Raw genomic sequence first — 20,034 nt, 5'->3', positions numbered from 1 at the left:
AGCGGCACAGGTGTGCGGGGCACAAGATGGTCTTTCAGGGGTCCCTCTGCAGGGACCACAGCCTTGGGTGCAGACTGGGTGCTCCCGAGGTGGCCCAAGCAGACCGTGGTGCTCTAGGTGGTGGCTGTGGAGAGGAAGGGACACGTTCCACAGAGCGAACTGGCAAGACATCTATCGTCAAGGTGCGGGAATGAGGCCAGGTCAGAATCAAGGGCGGCTCCCGCTTTTGACCTGAGTGGACAGGTGGAAGGGGTGCCACTTTCAGAGGCGAGAATGAGAAGAGAACATTTGGGAGCACAAACTCAAGAGCCCACTGGACACCTGAGGGTGAGGCTGGCTCTGAGTGAGGAGCCCTTGTGAAGCCCCCAGGCTGGGACACTGGACCTCCATCGTGACCAGCTGCAGGACCCTGACCCAAAGGCACAAGATGGTCCTGCTTCCCAGCTCAGCCAGAGCTCTCTGCCATCAGGAATGTCAGGATTCAGCAGGAGAAATGGAGCTGGGCTTGAGCTGACCAGGCCAGCACAGCACCCAGGACAAACCCACACACCTACTGGCAGGAGGGAGCATGGGGTCAGGGCCCTCTGAGCCCTCAGCCTGAGCTGTGGCTCCTTTAAGTCCCTTGCTTCTGACTTCCCTTGGGAAAACGGAGGCAGCACCCTGCCCCACACCTATTTGTAGCTACATCTACAACTTGAGGGCTTTGTATAAATGTCAGGGATATCTCAATGCTCTAGATTTTAAATAGAATCAAAATACTGTGATTTGTTATAACTTAAGAACCTCACTGTGCTTCAATAATTTTTTTTTTCCTTCTATGGCTGCCCCAAGGCATATGGAGCTCCCAGGCCAGGAATCAGAGCCAAGCTGGCAATGCTGGATACTTAACCCACTGTGAGGGGCTGGGGATCGAACCTGCGTCCCAGGGCTCCCAAGACGCCGCCTATCCCATTGTGCCACACCAGGAACTCCTGCTTCAACAATTAAACAGCCAGTTTGCCTGGCTGGGCCATGAAGAAAAGAAGGCCTTGGGATCTGCCTTGACGCCATCAGTGTCTTATGTCTGGGGAGGAGGGGAGGGCCACATCCGTCACTGTCCATACCCTTCACTGTAGCACAGGACAAATGGCCTTGTTTCTACCAGAGTCACCATGGAAGCCCAAGAAACCTGAGAAAAAAACACCTCTGACAGGTGAGAACTGTCCCTCCCATCTGACAGGAGAAAGCTGACCCCACCCTTCACAGGTGAGAGTTGACAGGTGAGAGTTGACTCCAACCTGTGTAGGTGAGAACTGACCCCACTCTTGAAAAGTAAGGGCTGAGTTCTGATGACTCTGCTAGAGCCTGAGCCACAGCCAAGGCAGGTGCTGCGAGAGGAACAATGAGGTGGCCTCTGAGAGGGACGTGGTGGGGCTGGCGTGGGGTCAGAGTCCTCCAGGTCCAGTCAGGACAGGGCTCTGCCAAAGTCCAACTGTAGGGCCCAGGAAGGCAGGACTAAGGACACCCACTGGGCTCTGATCAGGGAGGTGTGGCTCCTCCCTGAAGCTTCCTTATGTCCCACTGTGAGCTCTGCTGCCAGACCAACGCCCACCCTGTCTCCCAACTGGGCAAGGTGACCCATGAGGGGGCATCTGTGCAGCATGCTCCTGACGGGGACTGGCGCAGGACAGATGCTTGGGGAAGCACTGAACCACCATGTACCCTCCCTATGCCCATCACCGAATCCTGAGGGGCTGCCCGGGCTGGAGACCCAGCCAGGTGCCCTGGCAGGTCAGGGCAGAACTGGTGCGGACCTAGGGCTCACCTCCCGCAGGGGTATGATAAGGTGGCAAGCATCCTCCTCCTTGCTGGCGAAGCAGATGTAGTTGCTGGAGATAAACATCTGGCCGGGGATGTGCACCTTGTTGAATGGGGTCCATAGGGTGCAGCCCGTATGGCCATCCAGGCGCTCATCCCTGGGCAGCCGGAACGTGGCCTGGTAGCACTCGTTCTTGGCTCGAGCATCCAGGTCTCTGGGGAAACCGAGGTGGGGTGGGAGGAAAGGGTACAAGAGGTGGGGTTAGCACACCCATGAGGGGGCCTCACACCCTGGGACTTGGGCTTGTGGGGTACCTCCTGGGACAAGTCGTGCCCAGGGATCTCAGAGTTCACCGAAACACGCACCCTGAATGGTCAAGTAGTAAAATGTGGACATCCGTGTGACCAGCATGCTCTTGAGATTTGATGGCTTCGGGAGGTTGACGGGGTGTGACGTGTTGCTCACATGGCACTGGGGGTGGGCGGTGCCCAGAGGGTCCCTGCACCTGCCCTGTTGCTTCTCACTAGGAAGAGCCAGCCCCACCTAGAAACCCAGACAAGGGCCTCCTGACAGGTGTGGCGTTAGGACTTAAACACAGAGTCTGTTGCTTAACAGAAACGCACACTTGCCAGTCTGGTTGCTGTGAGGCAGGGGCCTGGTAACCTGTTCCCACCCCTGAGGTGGCCCTGTCCTTGTAAACATCTCTCTCCCTCAGCTCCAGGGGGTCTGCTGGCAGCCCGAGATGGGCCTGGCAGCCACGGCTTGCTGAACAGTACCAGACACTATCCAGTCCGGCCCTGGTCATTTTCCTTCTGGAAGGTTCTGAAAGCCACCCTGACACTCACATCAGGAGAGTGACATCCTTGGACAGCGTTCTGGTCCTGAAGGCGCACCCAAGAGTCTGGGCCTAGGTCACAGTCTCCGAGCACATGGGTGTGAATCTGGCTATGGGACCCTGGGGCTCAGGGCATCTCTGAGCTCCTGGCCTCCCTACAGGCTTCCCAGGAAGCTACCATAATGGAGGAGTGAGAACAGAAGTCCTCGGAGGGGCCGGCTGCAGTGATTTGTTCGTCCGTCTGCTGATTCCCGCAGGCAGGGTGGCATAGACCACAGACCTGCACAAGGCCGTCTCCTGGGCTCTGGGGCTGGGGCCATTGGGTCCTGAAGAGAGCTCAGGCAGTGCCCCCTGAGCTGGGATTCCCTCAAGACTTCTGGATGCGGCCCCTGGCTCTAGGCGTTGGGGTGACTGTCCTAGGGCTCACCAGCCACCCGCCTGTGGCTAAGGGACTGGAGCCTGGGGCAAGTCACTCTACCTCTCTGTGTCCCAGCTCCCTGTCTCACACCTAGGAGCCTGCGAGCACCTCCCCATCACGGGGCTGGGAGAGGCGATGCATGCAGAACCCCCTCCATATCGGCAGTAGGTTTTTTAGACCAACACCTCTGTGAATCTCCTGATGCCCCCCCACCCCAACTGTGGAAACCACCCCTTTACCCAGCCCCCTTCCCACACAGGAAGCTTGGGTAGGGTGAGGAGGGTAGGTTCCTACTGCAGGGGGGCAGGCACCACGTACCGTTTCAGAGCCGAAATTTTCTTGTGCGGCTGGGGGGGTCTGGGCAGCGCCTTGTCCTCCAGGAAGCCCTCGCTGTCCAGCAGCTGCCGCATGGCCAGGTTAGCCAGCTGCTCCATGAGCTTGAAGGTCTCAGTGATGTTGAGGAACATGGAGAAGAAGAGCTCCTGGTCCCGGGTGTCCACCCGGATGCTCTCAGGGAACAGCAGTGTGGCGTTCTTCTCCAGCCGTGTGACGTCCACCCACCGCACCACCAGGCTCACTGGATGCCAGAGGGGACAGACAGACCACCAGTCACACCAGCTGGAGGGCTGTGTAGACAGGCTCCTGATTCCCACCTGTGCCCAGAACCCACCTGGAGAAGCCGGGCAGCATTTACCTGCCCAGCCCCACCAACGGTGCCTGAGCCTGATTATGCTGGGACATGAGCTTTGCCAGGAGAGACCTGGCCATCTTGGGCCAACCCAATGGTCAGTCCCAAGAATCTCCTTGGTTGGCATTCCTGTCGTGGCGCAATGGAAATGAATCTGACTAGTATCCATGAGGATACGGGTTCGATCTCTGGCCTCGCTCAGTGGGTTGGGGATCCGGGGTTGCAGTGAGCTGTGGTGTGGGTTGCAGACATAGCTCGGATCTTGCATTGCAGTGGCTGTGGTATAGGTCAGCAGCTGCAGTTCCGATTTGACCCCTAGCCTGGGAACTTCCTTACGCCACAGATGTAGACCTAAAATGCAAAAAAAAAAAAAAAAAAGAATCTCGTCTATGAAGGTTTGCCCGCTGAATGGCTGAAGGATGACATCATGAGCGAGAAGAGGTGAGCTAGCTGAGACTCTGGACATGAGAAGCCCCACCTGGCAGGGGTGCACTGATGTGGGAACAAGTCACTACATGGTGTGACCCGCACAGAGAGGACACTGGCCACTGCCCAGGAGACACAAGGGTGGGAGAAAGGCAGCCTCGCTGGGCCCACAAAAGGCAACACCAAAGGAGTTCCCGTTGGGGCGCAGTGGAAACGAACCTGACTGGGATCCATGAATAGCTGACACCCTGGGGGCTCTTTCTGGGGTGACACAGCAGCAGAGGGGGCTGGCTGGGCATCTGCCTGGCATCCTGAGGCCAGGGCTTCCAGTGGGGAGGCCTGTGCCCTCCACATCCAAGGCACCGTGTAACCTGCAGCGATGACGTGCGCCCTCGCATACCTGACTTGAAAGAGGGGCTGCTCTGGGCGGAGTCACTCTGTGAAGAACCGTGCTGGCTGATGCAAAAGGGACAGGAGCCCCCAAGAGCCACGTGATGCCTGGTTCAAGTCTGGGCGATCTGGTCATAGGCCACTGGGTTGTGGGGAGGCCCTCCAGACAGGGAGGGGGACAGATTATCCAGGGGCCGGGAGCCTCGGGAACTCTGGTGGTCTGGGGAGGTGGGGCAGCTTCTGGAGGTGAGGTCAGGTCAGGAGGGAGGTGACAGCAGAGGAGCTGAGGATGATGGAACCAGCTGGGGGAGTGCAGGGGATGCTCCTGTCACCCGCACTCACCCTCCTTGCCCAGCAGGAAGGAGTAGAAGCACAGGTGGTTGACAGTCAGGTAGAGCCAGCCCTGCCGGGGCACATGGCCCTTCCAGTAGCTGCAGGAGTAGTAGTTGACCAACTTCTCCCCCTCGGGCATCCCGAACTGCTTCCGCATCTTCAGCTCGGCCTCCTTAAACTTCCCAGGGTCCTCGTCTCCCTGGGGCTGCAGGTTCTTGTTCTCTTCCGCGATGATGCCCTACAGGACAGGGGGACTGGTTCCTGGCAGGCCCACGGGTTCCCACGGCCCCAGGGAACTCAGGCGGTGGGACCCAGGACTCTTGGATGTTGGCCCAAGGGCCACAGGCAGGTAGGCCCTGTCAGCTACTCTGGGTGGTACACGATCGAGGCACGCGGTCAAGGCCCATGGTTGAGGTCCATGGTCAAGGCACACACAGGGTCAGACACATGCTGGGCAAGTTCCCCTACCTCTCTGAGCTATTATCACTCAGAGCAAGGATTTTTAAATTAACATTTTAGTTATTTTAATGTAAATATCTGAAAAATATATCAATATGGTAAACACACACACACAAATAGTAGACAAGCATGTTCAGTGAGAAAGGAGGCTCCATTCATTTCCCCCCTGTTGTAGCCACTTAGCTGCCTTCCTCCCAGACATGTAGGCACTGGTGCACCTCTAGGCAAATACACACTGTCTGCTCTTTCTTTACCCGAATGCAGCCTCGCTGTGGCACTGTTCTGTGAAGTGCATTGCTTCACGGTCCTGGGGGACAATCTGTATTTGACCCTGCCCCACCCCCCATACCACCAGGGGCTCCTGCCTCTTGCTGGAGCTCACAGAGCAGCTTCAGGACCCAGCCGGCTCAGAGCGTCTCTATGCTGGGTCCTGCTAGCATCTTCACTGGGCTCAGGGTACCCAGAGACATGCACCTGGGCCAAGAGCCAGCCCCAGACCTCCTGGGGTAAAACAAGTTCTCAGCGCACTCAGCTCTATATGTACATGCACGTTTTCCAGGAGGATGATCACTTGATAAACTAAGGGAACTCAAGGCAAGGGGTGTGGCCCTGGCGGCTGTTTCTGTTGAGCCTCCTGGCAGCCTCGAGCTCCTCCATCCATGGGCAGGCAGAAGAGCCAGGATTTGAGGCGAGGATCCAGAGGTGAGGTGTCCCCCCATCTCAGTACAGCCAGCACGACTATGTTGCAACTCTGACATCTCCTCTCTCTCAAGCTGCCTGTGGTGTCTCCCCAGGAAACCACTGCAGGAATTAGCTCTATGCCTGGGAACGATGTTCTGACAAAGCACTCTCCTCATTATTAAGGCCCTGCCTCTGTCTTCTGCTGTCCTCAACTGGACCCACCAGTGGAAAGCACAAGGGGGGCCCCAGAGAGCCTGTGGACCATCACTGGTGCCCTGTCCCTTCAGGCCACCTTCCTGGGTCTCAGCTGGCAGCACCTCACTCCCCTCGGCTACACCTGGGAGACCCCTGACCTCTGCTTTGAATGTCCCTCTGCTTTCTCCATTGGACTCTACTCAGGAGTAATGGTCCCCACCAATGGAAATGAACGGTCTGCCTCACAGGATTGGGATTTTGTTTGTTGGCTGATAGAAGTGAACTATAAAAATCAAAGGGCAGGAGTTCCCGTCGTGGCGCAGTGGTTAACGAATCTGACTAGGAACCATGAGGTTGCGGGTTCAGTCCCTGCCCTTGCTCAGTGGGTTAACGATCTGGTGTTGCCGTGAGCTGTGGTGTAGGTCACAGACGCGGCTCGGATCCCGCGTTGCTGTGGCTCTGGCGTAGGCCGGTGGCTACAGCTCCGATTTGACCCCTAGCCTGGGAACCTCCATATGCTGCGGGAGCGGCCCAAAGAAATAGCAAAAAGACAAAAAAAAAAAAAAATATCAAAGGACAGATCTGAAATTACTGATTCAATTTTTACAATAGTTTCAGGCCTGTTCAGGTTTCCTATTTCTTCCTCAGTCTCAATTCAAGTTATGTAGTAGACCAAATAATAGTCTCCCAAAGATGCTGAAATCATAATCCCCAGAAGGGAGGAGACTAATTGACTGACTGAAGATGCCATGCTGCTGGTATTAAAGAGGAAGGAAGGAGGAGTTCCCACTGTGGACAGTGGTTTAAGAAACTGACTGGAGCGGCTCGGGTCACTGCTGATGTGTGGGTTTAATTCCTAGCCTGGCGCAGTGGGTTAAAGGATCCGGTGTTGCTGCAGCTACAGTATGGGTGGCAGCTGTGGCTCCAATTCAATCCCTGGCCTGGGAACTTCCATATGCTGAGGGTGTGGCCATTAATTTGCTTTAATTTAAAAAAAGAGGAAGGGGCCAAGAACCATGGAATACAAGGTTCCTAAAAGCTGGAAAAGTCAAGGAAATGGATTCTCCCCTCAGAGCCTACAGAGGGAACACTGCCCTGCCAACACCTTGATTTTAGCCTATGAGACCCATTTCTGACTTCTAACCTCCAGAACTCAGATAAGGAGTCTGTGTTGTTTTAAGCCACTAAGTTTATGGCAATCTGTTATAGTAGAAACTGGACACTAAATCACATTATTTTATTTGTTTTTAGGCAAGAAATAGATTTATTAAGATAGGACGCTTGTGAGAGATGCAAGTGGGCAGGCAAGGAAGCTCTGATTAAAACATTATTTTAAAAAAGTGGCTATCTTGTCTCAAGTCTTAAATTTATGGGTTTAAAGCTGCTTATGGCATTCTCTCTCTTTTTTAACCCTGCTTTGTTAAAAGCACTCTCATGTTTCATTCCCAGCATTGCTCATTTGAGGTTTCTCTCTTTTGTCCTGGATCACTTTTGCCACAGGTTTATTTACATTTGAGTGCTGCTTTTGGATCTGTTGCTCCTCCTTGTCATTCCTTCATTTTCTATGGAATTAACTTCTGCCTTTTGTTACAGGCATACCCTGGAGATACTGTGGGTTCAGTTCTGAACCACGGCAATAAAGTGAGTATCAAATTAAAGCGAGTCACATGAATTTTTTGGTTCCCCAGGGCATACAAAAGTTATGTTTACACTATCCTGTGGCTTATTAAATATGTCACAGCATTACATCTTAAAAAAATAAGGTACCCATCTTAATTAAAAAATACTTTATTGCTAAGAAATACCTACTATCATCTGCACCTTCAGTGAGTAGTTATCTTTCTGTGATAACTGCATTCCTTCTTTCTAATTCCCCAGCTTCTCTGGTGTTCTTCTAACTTACTGAGTTGGACATCTGACTCATTAATTCTCACCCTTTCTTCTTTTTGTCATATTATAAAAATAAGATTTAAGGCTTTAAATTTCCTTCTGTGTGCTGCTTTTGCCGCATCACACAAATTCTGATGTACAGTAGTATTTCCAGAATTGTTCAGTTCTTAGTATCTTCCTTTTTTGGGGGCTTTTTGTCTTTTTAGGGCTACACCCGTGACATATGGAGGTTCCCAGGCTAAGGGTCCAATTGGAACTCTAGTGGCTGGCCTATGCCACAGCCACAGGAACGTGGGATCCAAGCCACGTCTGCGACCTACACCACAGCTCATGGCAATGCTGGATCCTTAACCCACTGAGGGAGGCCAGGGATCAAACCCACATCCTCATGGATCCTAGTCAGGTGCACTAACCGCTGAGCCATGACGGGAGCTCCTCCAGTACTTATAATTTCCATTTTTGCTTTGCCCCATCTAGAACTTCGTTCTGATTTGTTGATTAGTTTGTTGGGGCCTACCATAAGAGAAACATTTAATAAGTTGCTGTTATTATTACTACTGCCCAGCTAGCTCATTAGGAGAGTGAAAGCTTCCCTCTGCTCCCTTTGCCTGTTTTCCTGGAGCTAGAAATCGGCCCTCCCTGAACCCCAAGTGCATGGAGAACTGCTGAGGAACTCTTAGGCCACCCGCCCAGGGCTAGGAGGTTCTGGTGTAATAGAGTCACAGGGGATGTTGCCCAAAGTAAGTCTGCATCATCAACCTTTGGCTCAGTAAGAGTCCTCTGAAGAATCTACCCTAAGGCTATAATCTAACAGAAAGAAAAAGACACACGTACACTCAGATTATAATGTTAACTATTCCCTAAGGAGGAAGCAACCTAAATATCATCGTGATAAAAACTTTTACATATTGCTAAAATCTTCAAAATTATTTTGAAAGCTGTAAAATTTTCCACTAAGAATACCACACATGACTGACTAAGGCCTCAGAATAGAGAATGCTCAGCGCAGTGTTCACATAGAAAGTACTCGACGAATGCTATGCTAGCAGTATTAGCACTCTCATTTTGCAGAGGCAAGAACAGCTACTTCCCCTCTTACCATGGGACTGGGAGGAAATGTTTCCAGTTTTTTTTTTTTTTTTTTGCTGACAGTGTTGCAGAGAACATCCTGAGACACACGTCATTCTGCATATATGAATACACTGTAGGGTAAATTCCAAAAATGGACTTGCTGGGTCAAAGTGTCTGTGCATTTTGAAGTAATGTGAGTTTTATAACAAAAACACACTTCAAACTATCCTATCATTTCCAACTTCTTCCTCGTTTGGCCAAGGAACTGGCCATCAGAGTTGTGTATCTGCATATTTGCTCTAAGGCCCTTTGCAGGGAATGGAAACCCCCAGCTAAGCTTAGTCAGACACCAGGGGCTGGCCAGAACATGGGGCCTGCACACAAGTTCAAGTACCCCTTTCAACATCAAGGGAACTGGATCCACTTCGTTTCCATCTCTGTTTAAAAGACCTACACCATGCTGCCTGAATGTCATGGAAGATAACCTAGGAGAACACTGCTAGCCCAGAGAAGAGAGTAAGAACCAGGAGTGGAAAGTGAATCTTACATGTATCTTGCCCTTGACGAACGTGGTAATATCCTCCTCATTGTCAAAGATGGACAGAGTCTGAAGTAAGTTGTTTTCCAGCCATTCCCAGTGTTTTGTGATTTCTTTGCGGGAAGAACCTAGGGGAGAAGAAAAGGGGGAAGAAAAGGAAAATCATAAAATTATCAGGCCTTAAACATAAACTCAGGGAGTTCCCATTGTGGCTCAGCAGTAATGAACCTGACTAGTATCCATGAGGACACAGGTTCGATCCCTGGCCTCGCTCAGTGAGCTAAGGATACAGCATGGCTGTGAGCTGTGGTGTAGGTCGCAGATACAGCTCGAATCTTGGGTTGCTGTGGCTGTGGTGTAGGCCGGAAGCTGCAGCTCCAATACAACCTCTAGCCTGGGAACTTCCATATACCATGGGTGTGGCCCTAAGAAGAAAACAAAAAACAAAACAAAACAAAAAACTCAAGGAGAGATTAAAATGTATGACCTAATTTGCTATATACCCAAGGGACTACAGTCTTAGAGCTGCTTACTCTTTCCTTCTTAAATTTTATAGCAAAAGTCATAAATGGTCCCAATAAAAACGAAAACAACAAAAATTCAGATAGACTTACAAAGTCACGAGGAAAATAGCCTCAACTTTCCTCTAATACCAAGAGTGAGAGTGACCACTAGTTTCCTCTGGGTCCTCCCAGATAGAAGTCTACACACCTGCAGGTTTGCTTACTTATTTTTCTTCGATAAAAGAACTTGATAAAGTCTTCCACATAAAGGCGATTAGCCAAACACCGTCAGACTCGGCATAAGGGACTGCAGCTCCCCTGAGAAGCCACGCATCCAGGGAGAGCAGCTGGAGCTTCCTGCAGCTCTAGGCAGCTGGCTGGCTGGTCTCTACTGGGCAGACCAGAGACTCCCGTCCCTCTCTCTCAAGCCAAGTGCCCCACCGGGCCTTTGCCTGCAATGCTCCTCCTCCTCAACCCAGTACACATCCCAGCCGGGATCCTGTCTCCTCCAGGATCCCCTGTCTGGCCTTTTTGGATTCAGGCTGGCCCCCAGTGTCCCCCCCAGCTAGAAGGGGGTCCCAGTCCTCCTTGGGGAGGGGCCCCCGAGGGCACTGAAAACCCATGGAAATGGAAACCCCAGAGAGGCAGCCCAATGCCACTCCCAAAGAGTGAGGCAGCAGTTTTCTCTGCCTTTGTCAAGGAATTGGGAAAAGGGGCTCCAGGAGGAGGAGTGAGGGGATGAGCAAAGTCCCTGCCTGGCCTATCTTCTCCCCGCCCTGACGCCCCATTTTTGGGGGCTTTTCATGTGCCTGGCATGAGGTTTGCATTTAACTCTTTCTTTCTTTCTTTTTTTTGGCTGTGCCTGCAGCATGTGGAAGTTCCTGGCCACAGCACTGACCCAAGCTATGGGTCCTTAACCACTAGGCTACCAGAGAACTCCAAGAACTCCTTCTTGAATGAATTAACGCAAGAATAAGAAAAGGAGTGAAGGTTCTGCTTCCTTCTTAGCGCCCTGGGGTGGGGCAGTCTGTAGGCTGCAAGCACCCAGAAGGCCCAGCTGATTCCCAGACCATGGAAAGGCCCATACGCTCAGCACAGAGGGAGACTTAGTGAAGACACGAGCCCAGCAGGGCTGTGGACCACAGACATGTTTTGCTGGGCACCTGACCTGGGTCACCCCATTCTTTCCTTCTTGGCTACAGCTCTCCCACCAGCAGAAGACTCAGCCTTGACCCCAACCTGGCCAGGCCAAGCTAGTCCCTGTCGTCTCCTCCAGCCCATGCACCTGCTCACTGCTCTGTCGCACATGAGTCCAGCCTGTATGGTTAAGGTTGACTTGTTTGCTTCTTTACATTTACCAGCAGCTCACTATCCTAACAAGCAATTCCTCAGAAAGACCCTCCCCCATGAGCCTGTGGGAGCCTGTAGAGATGATTAAACCCGGACTCATACAACTAAGAGCGATAATCATGACAACAATTAATCATAAACAGAAATTCCTCCTGGAAGTTCCTAAACCATCCATAATTTCTTTCACTTTTCTCTGCATATCTATTAAGGCATCTTTTCCCAGGGACACAGAGGCCAAGGTCTAGCTGTTAGGGAAAGGGATCTCACTCTCGCTCGCTCTTTTTGCCAAGAACCTCTATTTGAATTTGGAAGTTGAATTTGCCTGTGATACAACTCTACTGTGTTACTCCCTCTCACACGCAGCCCACAACAGAGGAATCTTGTCTCCGATGAAGCCTGTGTGCCTCTGTCTGCACTTTAATTATAAACATTCATACATACTCACTTAAAAGAATTATTAGTTAAAAGCAATTCGATCTTCATTTAGTACTAAGTAAGTACAAATCATGCCATCTCTAAGTCAGGCACTGGGAATAAAAAATATCATAGCTGATTAAATTCTTAAGTGCTATTTCTGCCTTCCAGAACTCTTCGTGGATTCTCTTGATTCTTAGAGTACCTCAGAGACAGGTACTTCATTATTTTCATTTTATAGGATGAAGCTGAGGCACAGAGAGGTTGAGTAAGTTGCCCGGGTCACCTAGCTGGGAAGAGACTAAACCCTAATGCTAATCCAGGCTGCCTGGTGCAGAGCCGGCCCACACCCTCAGGGAGTCGCTGGTCCAGTGGGTGAGCCGGCGCGTCTTCAGTGCCAAAGTATCGGTGGAGACAAGGAAAGTCCAGGGGGTAAGCGGGCGGGTATGTGGGGCTGGGGCACCTGGGAAGGTTTTCCCTAGGATGGGACATCTGGGCAGGGACTCAACAGAGCAGGAGGAGGTGATGTGGATGTGGGGGGGACGCTGCAGGTCCACCAGCCAGGACAGGAGCAGTTAAGAACTTAGGCCCCGCTAGTGCCCTGTCTGGCTGAAGGCCAGGTGTGAGCTGGGGGTGGGGGGAGGAGGACAGAAACGGGGGCAGGCAGACCCTGAAAGCCCTTCAACGGCCAGCTAAGGAGTCAGGGTTCCCTGGCAGGTGTCAGTGGGATGGTATCCGGCTTGGAGAGCTGAAGAGATGGGGTGGGCAAAGGAGGGAGGCTCGGGCAGAGGCCAGCACAGGTGAGCCCAGGGCCTGACCAGGGCAGGGGCTCCACCTTTCACCAGGGTCCCTCCCCAGGCCCTGATGCCACCAGTGGGGTTCCCAGCTGGCCCCCCCCTCTCCCCACAGAGAGGCTGCTCTCACTGCCACTGCCGCCACCCCACTGCTCCCCGAGAAGGAACACCCTGAGACAAAGATGAATATCCCCAGGGACCATTTTACTTATTAATTTTTTATTTTTTTGCTTTTTAGGGCTGCACCAGCAGCATACAGAGGTTCCCAGGCTAGGGGTTGAATTGGCGCTACAGCTGCCAGCCTACACCACAGCCACAGCAACACCGGATCCGAGCCTCATCTTCGACTTACACCACAGCTCATGGCAACACCAGATCCTTAACCCACTGAGCAAGGCCAGGGATCGAACTTGCAACCTCATGGTTCCTAGTTGGATTCCTTTCCTCTGTGCCACTATGGAAACTCCCTCAAGGGTCCATTTTAGGGCAAAGCCCAGGCACACACCACAGGAAAGCCTCTCGCTCCTGCAGGCACCCCACTCAGACTCTACAACCGGGAGAGCAGGGATCCTATAAAGTTTTCCGCTCGGCTTTGTGCAAACTCAGCTTTCTAAGCCTTTATTTATTCATTCACACAAAGATGGAAGAAACCTGTGTCTGGGGCTCGGTGAGGAAGACGACGGCCTCCTAGCCCAGTGCCCATCTGTAAGCAGAGGCTGTGCCTGGCCTGGTGTCTTCAGGCCTGACCCGCACTGCCCTGGGCTGGGGTCCAGCTGTGAACATTCTCGTCACTTCTTCTCAGGTCTCTGAGGAAAATCATTATCCCGGGGGACAGTGACACTGGCTTCTAGCACAGAGAGGTACTCAGCACAATAGAAAGGAACAGGTGCTCTGGTCTGATCTGCAGTTCTGTGTGACCCTGGGCAGGTCACTCACACCTCTGGGCCATAGTTACCTCATCTTCAAAAGAGGGAAAACCAAAGTTCTACCTTCCAGAAATGCTGGGAGCTTTCTGTGCGGGGCATGCAGGAAGCGCTGTCTGTGTGTGGTGCCCGCTGGAAGGGGACTTCCTCCTGGACTCCCGGGAGGCAGGACGTGTCCTCTTCAGAGGACAACTATGGCTGGTTCTCCTTCCTCACAGGTTATGTTCTACAGGCTGGATTTGCCAATGCTGTTCCTAGGGCAGGGCTAAGTTCCTGTGAGCCTCTGGCCCCAGCATTTCCATCAACCGATCAATACGCTACTTTGTCTTATATGTCTTTCTGTTTAAAGGCACCCTATTATATATATATATATATATATATATTTTGCTACACCCATGACATGTGGAAGTTCCCAGGCTGGGGAATGAACCTGTGTCACAGCAACGACCTGAGCTGTTGCTGTGACAATGTCAAATCCTTAACCTGCTGCACTACAAGGGAAGTCTCTTTAATATATGTTTTTAATACCCTAGCATTGAACTCACCGCCAGCAGCGCTGTAACTCATGCCTGAAGGAAGTCCATCTGACTTGCATTTTCTCCTTAAGGCCCGTCACGGTTTTTCACACTTAAAAACATCACACAGCACCTCAGCACTGTTTGGGGCCATTTAATTTATTTTTTTTAATTAAAAAAAATTTTTTTTCTTTTTTTTTCAGGGTGGCACCTGCAGCATATGGAAGTTCCCAGGCTAGGAGGTGAATTGGAGCTGCAGCTGCTGGCCTACACCACAGCCACAGGCATGCAGGATACAAGCTGCAACTGTGACCTGTGCCACAGCTTATGACAATGTCGGATCCTTAACCCACTGAGCAAAGCCAGGGACTGAACCTGCATCCTCATGCACACCATGTAGGGTTCTTAACCTGCTAAGCCACAATGGGAACGCCTGTTTTGGACCATTGTAAACAGCAAAGTCACCAATAAAAACCACAAAAATGCAAAAAGTATGGAACTTAGACTTCTGAAAGGAGAGTTGTTTATGGTTTGGGAGCTGAAACAAAAAGGCAGAAGAGGAGTTCCTGTCGTGGCTCAGCAGAAACAAATCTGACGAGTATCCATGAGGACACAGGTTCGATCCCTGGCCTTGCTCAGTGTTAAAGATCTGGCGTTGTCCTGAGCTGCAGTGTAGGCCACAGATGCGGCTTGGATCAAGCACTGCTGTGGCTGTTGCCGTGGCCACCAGCTACAGCTCCGATTCGACTCCTAGCCTGAGAACCTCCATATGCTGCGGATGTGGCCCTAAAAAGACAAAAAAAAAAGAAGGCAGAAGGAAGCCTTGTTCTACCTCAGCTGGGAACCTGTCTGGTGACTCAAATTTTTCACGGCTCTGTACATGGACATTCCCACAAATTTCCACAAATGACCCCCTGAAATGGTTCGATGTGGGATCTGAGTTCCCAGACCAGGTACCGAACCCCAGTCGCAGTGGTGAAAGTACTGAGTCCTAACCACTAGACCACCAGGGAACTCCTCAGATAACATTTAGGGAGTAGGCAGATTCAAAAATATGTAGTCCACGAATAATGACTGTCTCCACCTTGAGAAAAGGTTAGCAGAATGGAGACACTGCCCAAGGCTGAGCTCTCGGAGAGGCACAGGGCTTTGTGGGGCCCATCCGAGCACAGCGGAGTGGTCTTCCTAAGCTGGGTGCTGGCCTGGGCTGTGCTGTGGCAATGAGGGGACAGCATTGGATTCTCAGTAGGTCATGTCCAACCCAGGAATGTAGGCTGTGTCCCCTCCCTCTCTGGGGCAGGTCCAGCCCAGCACCCCTTGTGATTCAGGGCACCTACCGCATGCCACTGTCCAGTAGACCTGAGAGTCCTGGGTCTGGTGCAGGATACGGTAAGGGGCCACTCGGGCGCTAGAGTCCAGCACCACGTCCAAGGTGCCCACGAGAAGACCTGGCAACAGGGCAGAGAGAGAGAGGAGGTTGAGGGAGGACTGTTGCTGAGAGCCGAGCCTGGTGCAAGCAGCCAGGTCAGCAGCATGGCTCCTGAAGTCCCATCTCAGAGGGGGGACCACCTTGTATCACCCTGGTCTGTTCAATTACTTCTTTTTCCTCAAAGGCCTTCAGCTGGTATCTGATACTTATCAAAAAAACTCCCTCCTACTTCTTCCTGGAAGCTTCTGCTTATCCTCCTAACACTTGCAGGCAGGGGCAGATGCAGGTTTTATGGGCCCAAAGCTTATACACTCTGGGGGGAGTCTTCTTCAAGTAAAATGCAAACAAGGTTTGGAAAACAAGTATTTCTTTTCTTTTTTTAGGGCCGCACCCTCAGCACATGGAGGTTCCCAGGCTAGGGGTTGAATTGGAGCTGTTGCCACCGGCCTACACCACAGCCACAGCTACACGGGATCCAGCTGAATCTGCGATCCACACCACAGCTCATGGAAACACCGGATCCTTAACCCACCGAGTGAGGCCAGGGATCAAACCCACGTCCTCATGGATCCTAGCTGGGTTTGTTTCCACTGGGCCACATTGGGAACTCCTGGAAAACAAGTATTTCTTAAGAAAGCACAACAGTTACAATGAAAAACCAAACCAAACCACAAACATCACCAAATCCAGAAAAATAATACAATGTGTCTTATTAACTGCCAGACACATCTCTTAAGATGTTTTCTCTCACATTTTTGGCCTTGTATCCTTATGTCTTTTTCATAAGACAATGATTTTGTAACATCATTTTCCGCATCAACAACAGTAAGATAATGGAGCCTCAAAACTCACGACTGAATATGTAAATTTTAAGAACTGTCCAATTTAGGAAAACATTGATCCATTTTTTCCCCCCATCTCTGAACTGAAGCGTTTTAGAGTATTTCAAGTCTTCCTTCTCATCAGGCACACCCTTTGACAATGTCCCTATTTCCCCAACGAATTAGAGGAAATATCTACCTTTACCACTGTTTGATTCACTCCTCTTCATTAACTGAATTATCAGGCTACAGAAAAGCCTGTTCATTGTTCCTAGTTGAAACTTATTTTTTCCTTTTAATGAAATGCTACTTTTGGTATGATCTGAAAATATTTTGTTACCATTTTCCTGTTGATATCAGAATAGTTTCTATTGATTTTATTGCTTAACTTGAACACTCCTGTTCATATTCCATTTTTTTTCTGTCTTTTTTCTTTTTAGGGCTGTTCTCTCACATAAGGAGGTTCCCAAGCTAGGGGCTGAATCGGAGCTGCAGCCGCTGGCCTACGCCGCAGCCACAGCAACGCAGGATCCGAGTTGCGTCTGTGACCCACACCATAGCTCACGGCAATGCTGGATCCTTAACCCACTGACCAAGGCCAGGGATCAAAACTGCAACCTCCTGGTTCCTAGTTGGATTAATTTCTGATGCGCCACATGGGAACTCCTAACTGCAAGGTTATAAAATGTCTCTCTAAATTGCAGTTAAAGTGGCATATTCAAGCATTAGTGTCTGGAGAAAAGTTTTTTAAAACTTTTTTTTTTTTTTGTCTTTTTAGGGCCGCACCCACAGCATATGGAAGTTCCCAGGCTAGGGGTCTAATCGGAGCTGTAGTCACTGGCCTATGCCAGAGCCACAGTAACGCCAGATCCAAGCCGCGTCTGCAACCTACATCACAGCTCATGGCAACTACTGACTGGTATCCATGAGGACATGGATTCGATCCCTGGCCTCACTGTGAGCTGTAGTGTAGGTTGCAGACACGGCTCGGAGCCTGCATTGCTGTGGCTCTGGCATAGGCCGGTGGCAACAGCTCCAATTCGATCTCTAGCCTGGGAACCTCCATATGCTGCGGGCATGGCCCTAAAAACACACACACACAATTTTTTTTCTTTTTAATTTTTACTCTTCCTGTTGAGGTTTCTCTTCTAGTTCAAGAAATTTTAATTCCTATATTGCTGGCATATCCATATTGCACTTAAAACTTCTTAAGCTTGTCACATTCAGACTCTCCAATGTTTTTAAAAGACAGCTTGAATAAAACCACATGACTAACTGTTCCTCCCCCAAGCACACAGCGTTCAGGAAGCCATGATGTCTCTAAAGGCACAGGGAAGGCCATGGCAGAGGCCACAGCAGGACTCACCAAACCTAGCTGAACAGAGAGTTCAAGGAACAGTTCCCTGGGGAGACCTGGGGAGCTCTGCCTTGGGGCCAAGGAGAGGTGAGTGTAGTGGAAAGGGCCTTCCTTGCACAGGAAGGGAGAGCACAGAGGGACCCACCCACCTGCTGAGATGACCTGTGAAAACTCAGAGCAGGCACTGGAATCTGACACACCAGTACGCTGATGCAACCAAAGCTGCTAGCCACCCAAGCCTTGCTTTCCTGCATGGGCTTGGAATAGCTTGAGGTTGACCATTGGTCAGTCTTTCTAGAGGCGCTGCTGTCTAACCTCCTCTGAACAGCATAGTCTAGGAGGCAGATCCAGCATCAGCTCCTGTGATTCTAGAGGCTGTGGGCAGGGAGCTCAAAACACTGAAGGGAACAGTTTTCTTGAGAATGGTACAGTCTCTTCCACATCAGGAGATGTGACTGGGGAGGCAGGGGAAGAGGTCTCCCGTGGGAGGCCTCTGTCTGCATGTGGCAGGACTGTATTAGTTGTTAACGTTTAAAATTAGGACATTTCAAAGAAAATTCTCTTGATAATTGGAAGACCTTGCAACACTGGGCCTGAGGTCCTGAATGGCAACAGTAGGCCACTGGAGGACTGCAGGCACTGGTCTGGCCCTAAGACTGACCCAGTTCTGCCCGAGCAGTGCGTCGGGGCAGGTCCTGGAGCGTGAGGGACTTGGGACAACACCTGTAGAGGGAACCCACACGTGGACATCCTCTGCCACACACTCCAGGAGGTGCCTGTCTGGTCCAGTCCTGGGTGGTGTCCAGACGGGCAGAGGCACCTTGGCTAGTTCTCCAGAACACAAAGACTGGTAATGTGGCTAAGCCTCGGTCTGCAGCCCCATCACACCAAGAAGCAGGAAAGGTGGGTGAGAAGCTGGAGGGATGGGGGCCCAAAGCCAGGAGCAGCTCGGAGGAACTCTGATTTTGCTAAAAAGGTAATTCTTTGACGAACTGGGAATGAAGGAGGCCAAAGAAAGCGAATGCTTGTGTCACTTGCCTCCTCCGAGGCACTTAGGGAAACTGAGGCAGAGGACAGGAAGATCTCGCGGACTTCCAGCTGGGAAATCCCATTCCAGGAAGCTGCACACGCCTCCGCTAAGCTCCGGGAAGCTCACAGGCAGCCGATGGGCAGAGGCCGCCGCCAGCCTTCTCCCGGCAGCCCTGGCTGACGGAGGTCTCCCCACTAGCCTCCTAAATCAAGTGCATCTGTCTCGCTGAACCTCCGACCCGGTCCTCACCTCGCGCCACCGCGCCCGGTCCCTGCGTCCCACCCCCGGTGCGCATTCCCACCTCCCGCCCCCACTGGGGCCGGGCCTCGCGTCCCCAGGCCCCGCCGCGCGCGCTGACCTGCGCGTCCGCAGCGACGCGCCGAGGCCCGGCCTGTCCCGGGGGTGTTGCCCCGTTCCCCGCCGCCCGGCGCGCCCTCCTCGCCCGGATCGCGGCGGCGCCCACAGGCCCGGCCGCGGCGCGCCTCTCACCCGTGAGCCCGCCGCCCTTGCCGTGGCCCCGGCGCCGCTGCAGCACAAAGAAGGGGTTGGCCCGCTCCGTCACCCACAGCGCGTTGGCCACCAGCACCTCCTCCGGGCCCAGCCACATCGTGCGGCCGCTCGCACAGGGCCGAGGCCGGCCAGGCGGAAGAGCCGCCACCAACGCCGCGCAGAGCTTTGCGGGCCGGGCGGGGCGGGGCGGGGCGGGGCGAGCGGGCGGCGCCCCCTGGCGGCCGCGGGAACCAACAGGACCTCCGCGCTCTCTGGGCGCTCAGCTCTCCCTTTCCGGCCGGTCCCGCCCACTCGCCCCGGCCTCCGGCCACAGGGTTACTTAACCCGCCGTGTCCGCCTACCACTCTTTCTCCCCACAGGCCCCGGTGCTGCAACCTCTTTTAGGAGGAGCAGTTCACTCCCCGGGCCTTGGGACTTTGGTCAGATTGTCTGAGTTCACAGTGCGCAGACAGCAGGGCTCCCGGCGTTCTGTAAAAACCCATACAGTGTTTAAGAGGAAAATGTAAGGAAATAACATTTAGAAATACATTTTTGGGTGATTGTGCAGGGCAACCCAGTGTGTGTTAACATTGGAAAAAACGGCTGGAAAAGGGTTAGTTGACTGTGGTAACTCAGAATGTTGACACTTGGGCCTGCAACGAATTGAACCTGGGGAAGCCCTGAGGC

At 52.2% G+C, this 20,034-nt stretch overlaps 1 protein-coding gene across 4 annotated transcripts in view; it reads right to left on the bottom strand.

Annotated features, from left to right (window-relative positions):
- The window catches only part of TBC1D9B (TBC1 domain family member 9B), a 49,496-nt gene extending 29,954 nt beyond the window's left edge, over window positions 1-19,542 (bottom strand). For 3 of the 4 annotated variants that reach the window (XM_047777868.1, XM_047777869.1, XM_047777870.1), the window contains exons 1-6: window positions 19,348-19,542; window positions 15,559-15,669; window positions 9,732-9,850; window positions 4,898-5,126; window positions 3,370-3,628; window positions 1,805-2,012 (exon numbers count right to left, since the gene is read on the bottom strand). In XM_047777868.1, the coding sequence (XP_047633824.1) occupies window positions 1,805-2,012; window positions 3,370-3,628; window positions 4,898-5,126; window positions 9,732-9,850; window positions 15,559-15,669; window positions 19,348-19,465 (1,044 nt within the window). In that variant the 5' untranslated portion in view covers window positions 19,466-19,542. The other variant, XM_047777871.1, reaches the window with a different exon arrangement.
- Between the last annotated feature and the right edge of the window lie 492 nt (window positions 19,543-20,034).

The sequence above is a fragment of the Phacochoerus africanus genome, chromosome 4 (assembly GCF_016906955.1).
Source record: "Phacochoerus africanus isolate WHEZ1 chromosome 4, ROS_Pafr_v1, whole genome shotgun sequence".
Taxonomy (NCBI): domain Eukaryota; kingdom Metazoa; phylum Chordata; class Mammalia; order Artiodactyla; family Suidae; genus Phacochoerus; species Phacochoerus africanus.
Note: the sequence above shows the minus strand (reverse complement) of the source record. Positions and strands in the feature narration are given on the sequence as shown.